General features: G+C 35.4%; 1 protein-coding gene across 3 annotated transcripts in view; it reads left to right on the forward strand.

Moving 5' to 3' along the window:
* Nucleotides 1–16218, forward strand: part of TTLL7 (tubulin tyrosine ligase like 7) — a 141023-nt gene that overhangs the window by 55738 nt on the left and 69067 nt on the right. For all 3 annotated transcript variants that reach the window (XM_038002244.2, XM_038002245.2, XM_038002240.2), the window contains exons 7-9: nt 2568–2784; nt 7270–7434; nt 11588–11746. In XM_038002244.2, the coding sequence (XP_037858172.1) occupies nt 2568–2784; nt 7270–7434; nt 11588–11746 (541 nt within the window). The remainder of the gene's footprint in view (nt 1–2567; nt 2785–7269; nt 7435–11587; nt 11747–16218) is intronic.

The following is a 16218-nucleotide window of genomic DNA, read 5'->3' on the forward strand; positions in this document are numbered from 1 at the left end:
TTGAGTCTTTGACTTTAAAGGGTGTCTCTTGTAGACAGCATATTGGTGGACCATGTTTTTTAAAAATTCATTCTGCCAAGCTCTGCCTTTTATTGGAGAGTTAATCTATTTACATTTAATGTAATTACTGAAAAAGAAATATTTACTTAGGCCATTTTGCCACTTGATTTATGTATCTTGTAGTTTTTGTTCCTCAATTTCTCTGTATTGTCCTGTTTTGTGTTAAATAGGTATTTTCTTCTGTACCATTTTAATTCCCTTGTCATTTCTTTTACTATGTATTGTTGAGTTTTAAAAAATGATTACCCTGGAATTACCATTATCATCTTAATTTGTAACAATCCAGTCTATATTAATCCCAACTTAGTTTCAGTAGTGTATAAAAACTTTGTTCCTGTATAGATTTACTCCCTTTATGTTATTATTGTCACAAATTATATCTCTGCACCTTCTGTGTCCATTGGCATAGATTTATAACTATTTTTTTAAGGAGTTGTCTTTTAATTCATTAGGAAAAATGAGGAGTTAAAAACCAAAACTACAATAAGAGAGACTTTTTTGTTTTTTGATATGGAGTCTCACTCTGTCACTCAGTCACCCAGGCTGGAGTGCAGTGGTGTGATCTTGGCTCACTGCAACCTCTGCCTCCCAGGTTCAAGTGATTCTCCTTCCCCAGCCTCTTGAGCAGCTGGGATTACAGACGTATGCCACCATGGCTGGCAAATTTTTGTATTTTTAGTAGAGATGGGGTTTCTCCATGTTGACCAGGCTGGTCTCGAACTCCTGACCTCAGGTGATCTACGTGCGTCAGCCTCCCAAAGTGCTGGGATTACAGATGTGAGCCACCGTGCCCAGCCAGAACTTTTATATTTACCTGAGTAGTCACCTTTCTGGTGGTGTTTGACAATTTGATTACAGTATATCTTGATATGGATCTCTTTAAGTTTATCCTACTTGGAGGTAATTGAGCTTTTTGGATGTGTAGATTAATGTTTTTATCAAATTGGGAAGTTTTTTGCCAGTATTTCTTCAAATATTCTTTGAATTTTTTTTCTTTGTCTTCTCTCCTTCTGAGACTCCTATTATGTGTGTGTTGCTGTGCTTGATGGTATTTCACAGATTTTGTAGGCTCTCTTCATTTTTCTTCTTTTTCTTTCTGTTCCTCAGACTAGATAATGTCAGTTGGCTTATCCTCAAGTTTTCTGATTCTCTTTATGCCTTGTCAAGTATACTGTTTATCTCCTTTAGTGAATTTCTTTATCTCAGTTATTGTACTTCTCAACTCTAAAATTTCTGTTTGGTTCCTTTATTTTTCCTTAATTTTTTATCACTACTAATATTCCCTATTTAATGAGACACTGTTCTCATAGTTTATTTCAGTTCTTCGTACATGGTTTCTGTTAGCTCTTTGAAAAAATTTTAAATAGTTGATTATCCAGTAAGCCCAATGTCTGGGCTTCCTCGTGACAGTTTCTATTAATTGATAGTTTCCCTGTATATGGGCCATACTTTCTTTTTCCTTTGCATGCCTCATACTATTTTGTTGAAAACTAAACATTTTGAGTATTATACTATAGCAATTCTAGAAATCAGACTCTCCCCCTCTACGTAATTTGTTGTTGCAGCTCATTGTAGTAGTTGTAGTCTGTGTTCTTTGCTGTGTATGGCCACTGAAGTTCCTGTTCTGTTAGCTCAGTGGTCAGCTAATAATTGGACAGAGATTTGCTTAAACAGAGCAAAACAAACAACAAAAAAGCTCTCAATTTTTGTAGATGACTCTGTGTCTGATTGCTGGGACATGCCTTCAGCATGCAAACAAATAATTTACAACTCTGCCTTAGCCTTAATTTCCTGCTTGTACAGAGTCTGATGGTTAGCCAGAAGGGACAGCTTAGGGCCTTCTCGGGTCTTTCTTGAGCCTGCTGCTAACCTTGGGCATGTAACTGGTCATCTAGATTCCTGGGAGTATTGCAGAGCTTTTCAAAGTTTCAAAGATTCTCATTGCTCAGCCCTTCCTCCCAGTCTTTTTAATTGGTCTATTGTCTGCCCACCTGTTGCCCTCGACAACCTAGACAGTAAATGTTTCCAACAATTGTCTCTGAAAGTAGTTGCCTCAGTACTGGTAAAGTTCCAAGTTAGGCAAGATGAAAGCAAGCCCTTTGAGGTCCTCCAGGAAGCCACCAGACAGGTCAAAACAACCAACCATAAGAATAGCCCATTCTACCCAGTCCAGGACCAGTACTGGTATTGAAAATGAGGCTGTTCAAGGCTGCCGCTGAGTTGTGAGTGGATGATGGGACTAGATTAAGTTAAAGTGTTACAAAGCTCTTTGGCACAGATCCAGCTGTTTTTTTCTTAGTTAAGTATTCCATTTGCTGCAAGCCTTTGCTTAGCTTGTGGGGTTACAAAGTTGATTCCTATGATTTCTTTTGCTCTTCATTGCTTTTGTGGAGGGACAGACTTTTGGAGTCCCTTACTCCACTATTTTCCACTTGAGTATATCTGTAACTTTTTAAACATCTTGCTCTATGTCAAATCATTCTTTTAATTTTTTTCTTTAAACATAGGATTTCTTTGATAAGAAATGGTGACAAACTTCCATCTCAGGATCATTTGATTGTTCAAGAATACATTGAAAAGCCTTTCCTAATGGAAGGTTACAAGTTTGACTTACGAATTTATATTCTGGTTACATCGTGTGATCCACTAAAAATATTTCTCTATCATGATGGACTTGTGCGAATGGGTACAGAGAAGTACATTCCACCTAATGAGTCCAATTTGGTAAGTGATACCAGACAGAACTTAAGTTTTCATTCAACTTTTTTCCTGTAAAATAGATTACTTTACCCTTTTTCTGCACTTGTAAAGGGAAATGCTTAGAGCTTTCGTAATAGATTAATAAACTCCCTTTCGCAAATTGACCTAGAATAAGTGGATGTTCAACGTATACTTTTTAAAGCTTCCATTAGGCGTATAGATTGTATGAATGAAAGTTCCTGCTCTCGGGTTTTGTGGTCTACAAGAATTGTGTGCATAAGTAAGATTGCTTTTAACTTACAAGCAGCTTTGTGGACATTAGAAAATAAAGGTATCTGCTAATTGAAGGCTAACTGGGAAAAAGTACCCTCTCAGTGCTGTGAGCACAAGGCTGGATTTCAAAGCAAACATCTGTGTGCAGTGGCCCTGTATAGAAATGACTATATTATAAATTATACTAATATGCAATGATTTTTGATTCAGTATAATAATGATACTAGTATGCAATGGAGAAGTACAGATTAAGTGTTTTGGAGCTGTGTTGGGGCAGTTTGTATTCAGCTTCTCATGGAGGAGGTGACATTTGAGCAGGCTTTGTATAACACATAGGGTGTGAACATGTTGAACGTGGGAGAAAGTATATGAAACGGAAAAGCAAAAGTTATCAGAAAGTAGTTATTAATTTCTGTTGCAATAAAAGAGAAGTAAGGCTGTCAACTTACATTGACCAATGTGAGGTTGAGACAAATGAGCAGTTTCAGTGTGCATTTTAAAGCCTGTTAAATGGAGCTTTGTGTAGATATTTTTCAATTAAGACTTTTTTGTGCAGCCATAACATATTTATAAAAGTTATAGCTAAATTTATCATGAAAATAATAACTGTAATTTGTAGCTTATAAAAGTTAAATTATAATTTATTATGCATACTTAAACTTTAGTTAACCTCTAAACCTATTTTTGGATGTAACTAACTATAGTTAAAATTACAATTAATTGTTTTCCAACTTGTCAAAGACCTGGTTACTGTTCTCCCCTAATATTATGCACACAATTAACTCCATTAAATGTGGTCATTTTTTCAACATTAAATAATGGCTGATCATAAATGGTACTATGTTCAGTAAAATGAAAAATGTTGTAAACCCGGCAAAGGAAGAATAAGGAAACTGTCAAACCTTTCATAGGAAAAGAAGTTAAAAGAAAGAAACATTATTAAAGGTTATAAGGTCTAGATATAGCCAATCACCAAGTGATGTTTGAACTCTACCACATTTTGGGCATTGTGCTAGTTTTTAAAAAAACAGTGACCATACAGATACAGTGCTTGACCTCACAGAAGCAACAGTTTAGTGGGGAGGCAGAAAATGAAATAAGCAATTATAATATCTGATGGTAAGTGTGATGGTCTAAGAAACTGAAGGTGCTATGGCAGTGCATAGCAGGGGCACATAACCCAGTTGGAGATAAAGGTTAGAGAGGGAGTGTTTTATAAATTGAAATCTGAATAATGAGGAGTTAGCCAGGTTCTGGTGCAGGGTAGGGTTGGATGGAGCTCCAGGCAAAAGAACGGCTCAGAGGTAAGACAGAGTGTGGCATGTCTGGAGAAAGCAGACAAGGTCAGTTTGGCTGATGTATAGAAAAAGAAGGAGTGACTGTTCAGAGATGAGGATGGTGAGTCCTAGAAGCCAGATCCCTTAAGGCTTTGTAGGCCTTGTCTAGGATTTTAGAATTTAACTTAAGGTAAAAGGAAGGATTGAAAGGTTTTACACAAACAAAAGAAGGAATGTCCCCTGGTCTGGAATGTGAGATGGAGGTGGAGATGGATGGAAATGATTAGAGTCAGAGAGATAAGAAGTTACATATATTTTGAATAACATGTAAAGTATTCTAGTCTGACCACATATGGAAGGAAAAAGGACTTAAATTGAAATACTAGCAGTGGGTCCGGACCAAGAATAAGAGCATGGATTTGAGATATATTTACGATAACATGGATAACGTTGATATAATATGGTCACAGGTTGGATTTGTGGAATGAGAGAAAGGGAAAGTGAAATCAAGAATAAAACTCAGGTTGCTGACATCTGATGGATGGTGTATTAGGGAATGGTGATAAGGGAATACAGGAACTATTAAAGGTTTTGTGGAAAGTTGATGTATTCAGTTTAAAGGCCTGTGTGGCCTCCAAGTGGATCTGTTCTGTAGGCATTTGATTATACAGTATAAGTTTGAAGTTCAGAAGACATTTCTGAACTACAAACATAATTTGAGACTTGTTAATACATAGATTATACTTTAAATAATTGGCATGGGTAAGAGTGGATTATATATATGTAAGGTGGGAGTGATCTTTTGATAGTATTGGAAAGAATAAGACTTGGAAGCTCTTTTGGGTGATAAAGTGCTTTATTCTAATGTCCCATGTGTATATAATTAGCTTAAATTCAGTGGGATTAATCCCAATGAGAGATTGAGAGAAAGGAAATGTGGCCTCTAGGTCTCATTTTGCTATGTGCTTTTGAATCACATAAGCTCCTGGCTTTGGTTTTTACATATATAGAAAAAAGATGTTCTCTTACATAAATGTCTATATCACTCATAGATCTCTAGAATTTCGTGATTGAATATCTAGGTTGATATATGAAAATATTAAAAAGTGAAATACAAAAGTGTCTGTAAAGTGAGACCACAGTTATGTAAAAGGTAAGTTTAGAAAAACACACTAGAAAAATTAAACCAAAGTGCTCTCATTGGTTGTTTCTGGATGGCAGCTTACTACGTATTTTTTCCTTCTTCCTATTTCAAATTTTTAAAATAGTGAGCATGTATTTTATATATGTATTATTTCTATAAGAATTAAATGTTCATCAACTACATATAAGCAGATTATAAGACAGAATTTCAAACATTGAAATATAATAAACATTCCGTTTTTGCTACCAATGTAGTGGTTGGCCAATCCTTGCAGATTGCTATATGGTTCATAGCTGCTTTTAGTTCTATTTCTTGCAAATGACTAACTGGCAGTGAACTGCTTAGATGTCTATTTTTGTCAAGGTAAATGTGAAGTTGTGGAATTTCCAGTCTATTTACAAAGATACTGTTTAAGAAAAATACAAAGTTTCCTTACTTAATTTTTCACTAGAATAGCTAATGGTAGTGTTAGTATTATTAATTTTAAGAAATTCTTGCCAAATACAGACTTCCTTACAAGATTATTTTCCAAATCTCTTTTTAGAAGTTAAGAAAATTTGTATTTTGGAAACTAGGAAGTGCCCCAGCTTGATTAATTTCCTTTTTCTTTAAATTAAGCACTTAAAATTAGGTAAGCATAAGATTTATGCTTTTTCTTTTAAGTATCATTTAATTTAAAGCTTTTCCTGGTTCTAAGGATAGAGACTGTTGTTTATTTTGTTGTCTTTGTATCCACAGTGCCCAGCAGAGACTGCTGCAGATAGTAGGTGTTCCTTAAATATTGTTTAATGAATGAAAAAAATAAATTCTTAATTAGTGGTAGGCACATGGATTAATAAACAATATGTACTCAAATTATCATTTCTGCCTTCTTGCTTCAAAGATTTCAATGCCATAGGCCTAAGGAACTGCAGCAAAAATAAAATATGACATGAATATAGTTGGCTATTAACAAATCAAAATAATAATCATGTGAATGAAGTATATTTTAATTGTGATGTAACTTTGCTATCTAAAGTAATCTTTAGGATCATGCGGAGGGTAGGAATTAAAGATAGATTTTTATGAATGCTTGTGTTAGCTTGATAAAAAGGCATTAGATATATATTAATTGACAACTATGAGGAGTTTTAAATTTTGAATTCTTTTTCAATTTAAGGAAAATAGTATCAACAAATGTAAGATTATAACGAGACAAATACGTAGAGCTCCAGTATGGAGCATGATACTGTACTGGACATCCGCACAGTATTATGTGGTACCTTCTGTCTGCTGACTGTAAGTGCACTCTGGTACCAAGCTAAAGGGGCCTACTAGTCAGTATGGGTGTGCAGAGGTTGTGTTTGGTAGTCCTGCCTCTCTATGTGACTTACTTGAGTTTTCATTTTTTATTTTTCTTGAAAAAGACATAGAATACTCTCTCAGAAAATTCCTTTCCCAAAACAGATTTGAGTGAAAACTCTCAGAGCCAAAAACATTAAAAACAAATTAACAAGAACAAACTCAGATCATTTTTCTTGCTTAGCAATATGTAGTTTCACATTTTAATTACTCTATATTCTTATTAATTTGATACTTTTTAATGGTAGACATATTTTGAATAATATGTAAAGTAACTCTGTAGATGATTACATTCCCAACCCTTTTAAGGGAAATGTGCCATTCCATTTAATTGGGATATTATCTAAATAATGATGAAATTGTTCATCTATATAGTTTAAACTTTAAAACTTTTTTTAGTCTTTGAGTGTCTATTTTTCCTCTGAAACTTTGCAGTTCATAGGTGGTAACCACTTTGTTTCTTACTTGCTACAGACCCAGTTATACATGCATCTGACAAACTACTCGGTGAACAAGCATAATGAACGTTTCGAACGGGATGAAACTGAGAACAAAGGCAGCAAACGTTCCATCAAATGGTTTACAGAATTCCTTCAAGCAAATCAACATGATGTTGCTAAGTTTTGGAGTGATATTTCAGTAAGATTATGCCATTCCACAATTATAACGGTCTGTCCTCAGCAATAATTTGAAGCACCGTCAGGCCATGAAAGTTCATTAAGAGTTGATTGAACTTGGTTCCCTATAATTGAGAGGACCAGAGAGAAAAAAACAGGCCGTTACACAGCCTACTGCTTAACAACAGGGATGTATTTTGAGAAATGCATCCTTGGGTGATTTTATCATTGTGCAGACATCACAGTTTGTACTTACACAAACCTAGAATAGGAATAGCCCACTACACACCTAGGCTATCATATAGCCTGTATATGGTATAGTCTGTGGCTCCTAGTCTACAAACCTGTACAAAACATTACTGTACTAGGCTTGGCACAGTGGCTCACACCTGTAATCCCACCACTTTGGGAGGCTGAGGCAGGCGGATCAGGTCAAGAGTTCGAGACCAGCCTGGCAAACATGGTGAAACCCTGTCTCTACCAAAAATATAAAAAATTAGCTGGATGTGGTGGCACGCTCCTGTAATCCCAGCTACTCAGGAGGCTGAGGCAGGAGAATTGCTTGAACGTGGGAGGTGTAGGTTGCAGTGAGCCAAGATTGTGCCACTGCACTCCAGCCTGGGCAACAGAGCAAGATTTGGTCGCCAAAAAAAAAAAAAAATTTACTGTACTGAATAGTGTAAGCGATTGTAATACAATGGTAAAGATTGTATACCTAAACATGGAAAAGGTACACTAAAATACAGTATTATAATCTTATGTGATCCCTGTTGAATACGCTATGCATTGTACACCAAAATGCTACTATGTGGCACATGACTCTATTCACCCTTGTTTATTTTGTTTGTTGACATTTTTACCTTACTTTCTATATCACCGGCCATAAATCCAAAGGTCCTTAGGTGTCAGACAAGTAAGAAGGAGTGAAGTGGTCTCTAGATAGAAGAAACTAGGGTGTTCTGGGAACTGTGATAATTTGAAAGTCAGGAGATGTCTGAAGGAGGTAGCCACCACTCAGCACCAGCTTATTGGTGCCAGTGATATTTTAGGCCCAGTGAGGCTTATTCTTCTAATTTGTTGATAAATTACGTGTAAATGGCAGAAATGGCATAAATGATTTTAAATGTTGGCAACGGACTCAAAAATTTTAAAGATGTTGAGACTTAACAAACAAAAATGTCATCTGGATTTGGTCAGATACCCACCAATTTGTTAACTTTCATTTATAACTTCCTGAGAGATGAAATGCATGTAAATGAGAAATTGAATCATAACAATGCTGCATTTATTTGTTTATGTAATTATGTTCTCAAGGCCAATTTCGTGGAAATTCCAAAAACCATTCTAATGACAGTTTACTATCATAGTGAGTCAGAAGCATCACAATGGTGAAATTCAGTGATTTTGGACCATAGTTCATTGATGGAAGATCATACCATCTTCCATCTGATGGTAATTCAGTGAATTGGTCTATTGCTCAGTGGGACCAAGAAAGTTTTATATACCCTCTGGCGTTCCTTTTTTTTTTTTTTTTTTTTTTCCTGTACACATTTGTAACCCTCATATGGATTTGGCTCTTTGGGGACATGTTTGTGAAAAGGTAGAACCTGTTGGGCTGCTTTGGTGAGGTATGTATGGAGAGAATCAGGGAGAATAATGAGGGTCGTTAGCTTTACATGTATTGGTTTTAAGTGACGTTTTTTCCTCACAATTGAATTAAGAGAAGGTATACAAGCAAGACTAATACTAATGAGAGGATATGGAAATTAGCTTTCTGTTAGGACCTGAAGTATAATTTTTAGATACGACCCAAACATAGCCAATGTGGGCCTATTAAGCTCTGACACATTTCATGGTCTTGTCTATAGGTGAATAAATTTTGCATCTTTCTTGGCTATGTTAGTAAGAATGCATATTAATCATCTATAAACAATCAGTTAATAAACTTAGCTTTTTCAAGTACTTTTATTATAATTATCTTGTCAAACACCTGTCTGTATTTATGTAATTATATGAAAATTGGCTGTCTTTATTAAGAATTGGTATACTTTATATAGATAACTGTTTAAGGTAAATCAATGGGATAATATAAAAAGGGAATGACAGGAGGAGGTGGAAAAAGCAATTATGCAGTAAATTTTTATCTTGATGTCTTAGTTCACAAATTCCCTGAATTTAATTTATAACTTATTTTTAATAACCTCTTTTTGGGGGGCAATTTCTCCAAAAAGTAACTATCAATATATAAAAAGTAGCATTCATCAATACCCTGTTTGAAGAACAGAGCCATGTACTTTTGTTCTGGTCAGTAATAAAAATCAGTAGAAAATCAAGCTATGGAGATTAAAAATGAGTATAATCATTAAAAAAAAAACTATCCTTACTGCTTTTTGTATACGTAAGGTATAAATCTACAAATCACATTTCAAAGCAGTGATATTATGTTGTAAATTCTCAAAAACAGTAGTGGAATTTTGTTTGTGTTTGTTTATATGACTCCGGATTTTCACTTCTACTGAAAACTTGCCTTTACAATCTAAAAGCAGGTTATTTTCTACATAGCAAAAACACATTTGTAATTCAGGGTCTGTTGACTAATAATCAGTCCCCACCCTCTCCCTCAGCCTATACTGTTCCATACAGACACTTATCAGTCAAAGTTTTAACTTTTTCCTGCTCTCAAGTGGTTTCAGTAATATTGGCAAAGATTTATATAAAGTGACTTTTTATCATTTATTTTATATACTATGGTGCTGTCATGAATTTGTTACCTTGAACAAAATGTTTTGAAAACAGCCTCTCATGGGACCTCTGATAGTTATTCTCAAATATGAACTGCATTGTGGTTCTGGGTAACAGTGAGGTTAACTTCTGTCTTCTCTTTTATCACTCATATAATAAATATTGTTCTACCAGGTAGTGGAGTATTTGAGTCTAACCTGACATATGAGGTGGAATTCTAGAGGAATGATAGAATAACAGTAACAATAATAGTACTCTGGGCACTATGCTAAGAGTTTTACATGGCATCTCATTTTGTTCTTACATTAACCTTTTACAGATTATATTTAGGAAAAATGAGACTTACAAAGTTTAAGCAACAGGACTGAGGTTGCACAGCTAGCAAGTTACAAACCCAGGAAGAAACACAAGAAGCCTGATTTTAGAGCCAGGTTCTTAACTGTCTTTTTCTATTGCCTGTACCTGTAGAGAGGGAGTTAAAATGACAATGTCTTCTGAGCAAAAATAAGTGAGACAGCTTTTCTCCTACAGCTTGTTCTGAAACTTCAGTAAAACAGCTTTTTAAAAATTAGGGTTAATAACTCATCCCAGTAGTATTATGTGATTTCTCTCAGAAAATATTGAGAGCCAATCTTTTGATTGGTAACACTCTTCTCAGATAAAACTTATACACTACAAAACCGTCACTAAATAAAGAACCTCAACTCTCATAGATTTTGTCTTCCAGCCCTTTCAGCCTTTATCTAAGTAGAGTTTCCATACTGGTGTTTGTGAAATAATTTACTCTCCTTGGAATTTTTCCTCCCTATCACCTTCATCTCTTCTGGATGGGGCTAGCGTATGCTCCTACCTTACTTGTTTTTAACTTGTTTTAACAACTGCCTTACTTGTTTTAACATATAAACAAGTATGAATAACTTGTTTACAAAGTAAACAAGTTACTTGGATTTACTTGGATATCTACTGAATGCCAGCTACTATTGTAGGCACTGAGAATGGTGTTATAAATAAGTCAGACAAGGTCCCTGCTCTAATGTAAAAAGAAAAATATCAACTGGTTATATGCTGTGTGTAGTGGTGCAGTAAGAAATGAAGGGTGGCTACTTTTAACTTGGGGGTTGGGAAAGCCTTTCTGAATGTCTTAAGAGCCAGACTTGCAAATATAGGGGAAAGAGTATTCCACAAGAGGGAACAGCTAATGCAAAGGACTTAAGATAGGAAGAAGTGTCACTTACTTGAGGAACCCAAAGCAAGCACGAGGAGCGCAGTGGGCAGGGATAAGAGTGAAGAATGAAGTTAGATCTGTGGCAGGGGCTAGATGCCACAGAGCTTTGTAAACTTGGCTAGGCTGCCAGTTTGTGGGCCCTGGTTATATTTACATATATGAAATGAGACACAAAGGCATTTTCACCTCTTTTATCACAATCTTATAGGAATTGGTGGTAAAGACCCTGATTGTAGCAGAACCTCATGTCCTGCATGCGTATCGAATGTGTAGACCTGGTCAACCTCCAGGAAGCGAAAGTGTCTGCTTTGAAGTCCTGGGATTTGATATTTTATTGGATAGAAAACTAAAGCCATGGCTTCTGGAGGTAAGGCATTCTTTAAGAAAAAAAGAGGAGTTATCACTGTCCTTATGTATTAAAATAAATGCTTTAAAAATCTGTACTTAACACAGTTGTCCCATTAACTGTCCAGAATGAAGCCTGAATAGAGTAAGTGGGAAGAAGAAGATAAAAATTCAGGGACTACAGTAGTTCTAAGAATGAATCAAAGTGTTTGATATTACTTTTCCCAAATTAGTGTCAAGTGAATTTCTAGGCCAGGTATTTGGGATTGAAGTGTGAAGGTGTTTTTACTGATTTGTTGCTTACTTGCTCTACTATTTTCTCAGTCTCCTGGCTTCTACCACGTCATGAGGTCTGGATAGCATCTCTCCTCTCTGTGGGTGCCTGGGCTTCAGAATCTTGCCTTCAGTGTGTCTCCCCTTCAAACTCTCCGAAAGGCTCCAATTGGTTCATTAATCAGTATTCAGTATCCGATACCCCAGGTGGTAAATGTCTCCTTCAAGGCCATGTTATATACCTGGGGCTTCCCTCAGGGAGACTGTCAACTGTATGCCTTCAGGTTTGCTGCCAGTCCCTGGTAGGGTGAGAGCTATCATTATTTTTCTTTGATGATAAAAGGTCATGTAACACATACGAAATAGTAAAAGGGAGAAAGTAAAAATTATCTCTGTTGACAATTTTTATATTTTTTCCTGCTAGTTACATTTATATTACCCAGAAGAAACGTTAGAAGTCATGTGGTCCAGAAGATCCCATCCAGCAGTTCCTTTTAAGCTCCTTGATCTGGGGTTACACACCTTCTCGTGGCTGCTTAAATATCATGTTTGGGAAACTTAATCAGGAACATATTGCTATAGAAGATGTCATCAACCACTACCTTTCATTTTAAATCAATTGTCTCTCTTTTTGTTAGTGATTTGTAAGTTAGAAGTTGTGTATGTAATATCACGGATTGCATAAGCAAATTGAATGAGTGGTAGGTGAGATGCAGATACTAAAAATACATTTCCAAGAAATTATACTTTTCTAATTTGAGAGCCAAAGATTGTGTGTGTGTGTGTGTGTGTGTGCGCGTGTGAAACAAGAACATGTATTGTGTCTCCAAGGAAATACAGTTCTCTCTGTTGGATATTCACACTTTGCTCCAGCCTGGGTCTTAGAGATAAGATAAATGTGAGGAGTTTTACTTATTCTTTGCTTCCTCCATTCCTTGGATATGAAAACACTTGACTATGCACTATGGACCCTTCATCTTGCTGAGGCCTGACATTTGCTTTAGATTTCTTGCTTTTTCTGCAGTAGCCCTTTACTATATATGTTCTTAGCTATATTGTCTTCTGCCCCTGTACTTTTCTTTTGTCATTGATGGAGTGGGGAAAAAGTGAGGCACGTGCATAAGGAGGATAGCAGGAAATAATGACTTTATAGATCTCTTAGTTTCCTTTTTAGAAAAAAAAAAAACATTTGCTTCACTAGAGCTTTCCATTAGCTTGCTAAATCAGAATTGACTGAATGGTTGAATTCTGGATTTTACAAGATTCAAAATAACCATTGTTTGCATGAATGTTTCTTCATTCTTTACTCTTTCCTTCATTGTTTCTAGATCAATCAGAACCATTAAAACACTCCACAATAACCAAGAGCTGTGGATAATGAACATTTGTTATATTAAAACGGTTAAAAGAATCTTCAGTCTTGCCTTGTGTTTTGCTCCCTGCTGAAATTTTAGTGGGTCTAATAAACATTGTCAAAAACCTTTTGGCGCCATCAAGTGGAATAAGGTAGAAGGTGCTTCTGGGTATGTGATAACTTTTAGTTAAAACAGAGTAATTTCAGGGACTGATTGCTAGTGGCAGAATTGCACAAATTTTCATAAGTAGAAAACATTTTTTAGGAAAAACATGGAAATTGGGTGGAGTATGAATATACCACCAATAGTTTAAGTACTCTTAAATTAAACAGGAACCTACTAAGTTATAGTCATTGTCTTAGGTGGTGGGGATACAAGAAGACAGAATACTTGCCCTGGTGTAGCCATTATTCAGATGTGCATTTTATGGTAATAGTTATGAGTACTAGTAGGTAAAAGTGAAATAACAAAAACGATAGTATGATTAATATCTCTGCGTAACTGTGTGTATTGGAGAGTTAAAAAAAGCTTTACAGAAGAAACGCCTGAGCAAAGTTTGTAGGGCTGCAGAAGGGTGGGGTAGGGGCTAGGGGCTGAGAGAGATAAAGTAGGGGTGGGGAAAGGCTGTGGTGCAGAGGGAACAGCACTAACTTAGGAGCACAGAAGCTATTATGGATACTTTAATTTGTGGAAAAAGTGATTGTTATTTGTTTTGATAAAACTTTTTAGGACCATTGAAAATAGTGTTTACTAATTTAATACATTTTATAATAATTTTCATTTTTAATGCATTTACAAGCTGTTGAATTTTGAGATTTTAACATCTACTATGTTTTGTCTTTTTTAGAATTGGGGTAGGAAATGAGAACCAAATAAATCACCTCACTATAGAGGAGAATTTTGGCTGGGTGGAACACTAATTTTTAGTTTCTTCTGTCAGCCATTTGTGGTTCTTCTATTTTTTTTCTTTACCTTTCTCATAAAACTTAAAAAAAAAAGAACAACCCTGAATGAAAACTTAAATTGAAAAAGTTTTCTTGCCTTTCCACATATTATTAACAGTTTATCTTGTGTGGGTATACTTCTTCACAGACCAATTTATCTTCTAGTAGAGGGAAAAATTTGAAATAGGTAAGGAGAGAGAGAGAGAGATTGAGATCTGAGATGGCTTTATACTGAGACCTCAGTACCATCCTGGAGGAGGGATCTGCCTGACACAATTCCACACTGAAATTTGGAATGGAGACTCTGAGGAATTCTGCAAAGACAGATAACATTCCAATGTACCACTTACTCATCAGTTCTTTAATGTCTGGTTTATTTTTTGTAACCATGTAACATATAGTGGCAACACCATCATTAATTGTATTATAAACTCCAGATATTTGAATCAGTATGGTTGAAACTTTTTTCCTATAAGATATCTTACTTTTCCCTTTCTCTGCACTTGTAAAGGGAAATGCTTAGAGCTTTCGTAATAGATTAATAAACTCCCTTTCTCAAATTGACCTGGAATAAATGGATGTTATTGCCATTTTCAAGCTATTTCCTTCTCCTTGAGACTATATCACAAATACAGGAATGTGTCTGTCACCTTCTAAATCAGAAATCAACAAAGGAATCAAAATACAACATGGCGTATCTCTATAAAAGGAGTACTATGCATCCATCAAAATGATGGCATGATGAAAGATTTTCATGATACATTATTAAGAGAAAAGCTTGGAATGTAAAATAAAGTATGGTTCGTTTAGATATGCATTTGGAAGGTAAAATGAATATTTTAAATATGTATACATAGAAAATATCTGGAATACTATCTACCACGTGGTTAACAAGACACTAAGTGTTAAGTAGTGGGATTACAGATAATCTTTTGTTACTTGTTTTCCTATTTTTTACTTATTTTTCTGCGGTGAACCTGTGACACATTTCTAATTAAAGATGTTATATTCCTGAGTAATTTCTTGATTATAATGTGATATTTCTTCAGATGCAAGTTGTAGAATGCATGCTTTCAATTGTTTTGTCTCTTGTGGTGACAGATGTGTATAACTGTGACTAGTAACTGTGATATTTCTTCAGGTGCAAGTTATAGAATGCATGCTTTCAATTGTTTTGTCTCTTGTGGTGACAGATATGTATAACTGTGGCTAGTATATATATATACACACACACACACACACATATTTGAGATAGCCTAAGGGATTAGTTGGTGGTCAAGAAGCTAAACTGTTGTGTTGAACTCAGCAGTGTTCTAACCAACTGATTTAACTGATTAAGAAGTTTTCTTAAACATCAGCTATTCCAGTTATATTTTTATAACAATGACAACAGTAACAAGACTCAACAAAGACAAAAACAAACACTCCAGCTCTTTTATTTTTCATCTTAATGAATTCCTGAAGATCTGAAGCAGTGAAAAGGGAGCACTGATAGTTTCTATATTTTAAATATATAGGTGTATATAATTATTACTGTGTTGGTATAATTATTACTGTGTCGGTAACATGAATATCACTATTTCCTTTTTGTTAGGCTAAATCACTTTTAACTTTCCTAAACTTAAGAAGCCTAAATTGCATGGGGTAATGGAGAGAGTGGAATGGAGGGAGAGGTCAGCTTACACTGACAGTAAAGCTCCTGAACTAAGGCAGCAGTGAGAAGGAGATGGTGCCAGTACTCAGTCCCTTGCAATTAGTTGACCTAGGGTGATGCGGAATGGAGATGTGGCAATAATAGCTGGGCCATCTACCATGTAAAGCTTTGAGGTTTATTATAGGGTTGTTCTACTGGCTAGAGATCCCACATTAAATTAACAAATATGTGTTGAATATTCATTTACCTTCCAATATTATTTTCTTTG

The sequence above is a fragment of the Chlorocebus sabaeus genome, chromosome 20 (assembly GCF_047675955.1).
Source record: "Chlorocebus sabaeus isolate Y175 chromosome 20, mChlSab1.0.hap1, whole genome shotgun sequence".
In the NCBI taxonomy this organism is placed as follows: domain Eukaryota; kingdom Metazoa; phylum Chordata; class Mammalia; order Primates; family Cercopithecidae; genus Chlorocebus; species Chlorocebus sabaeus.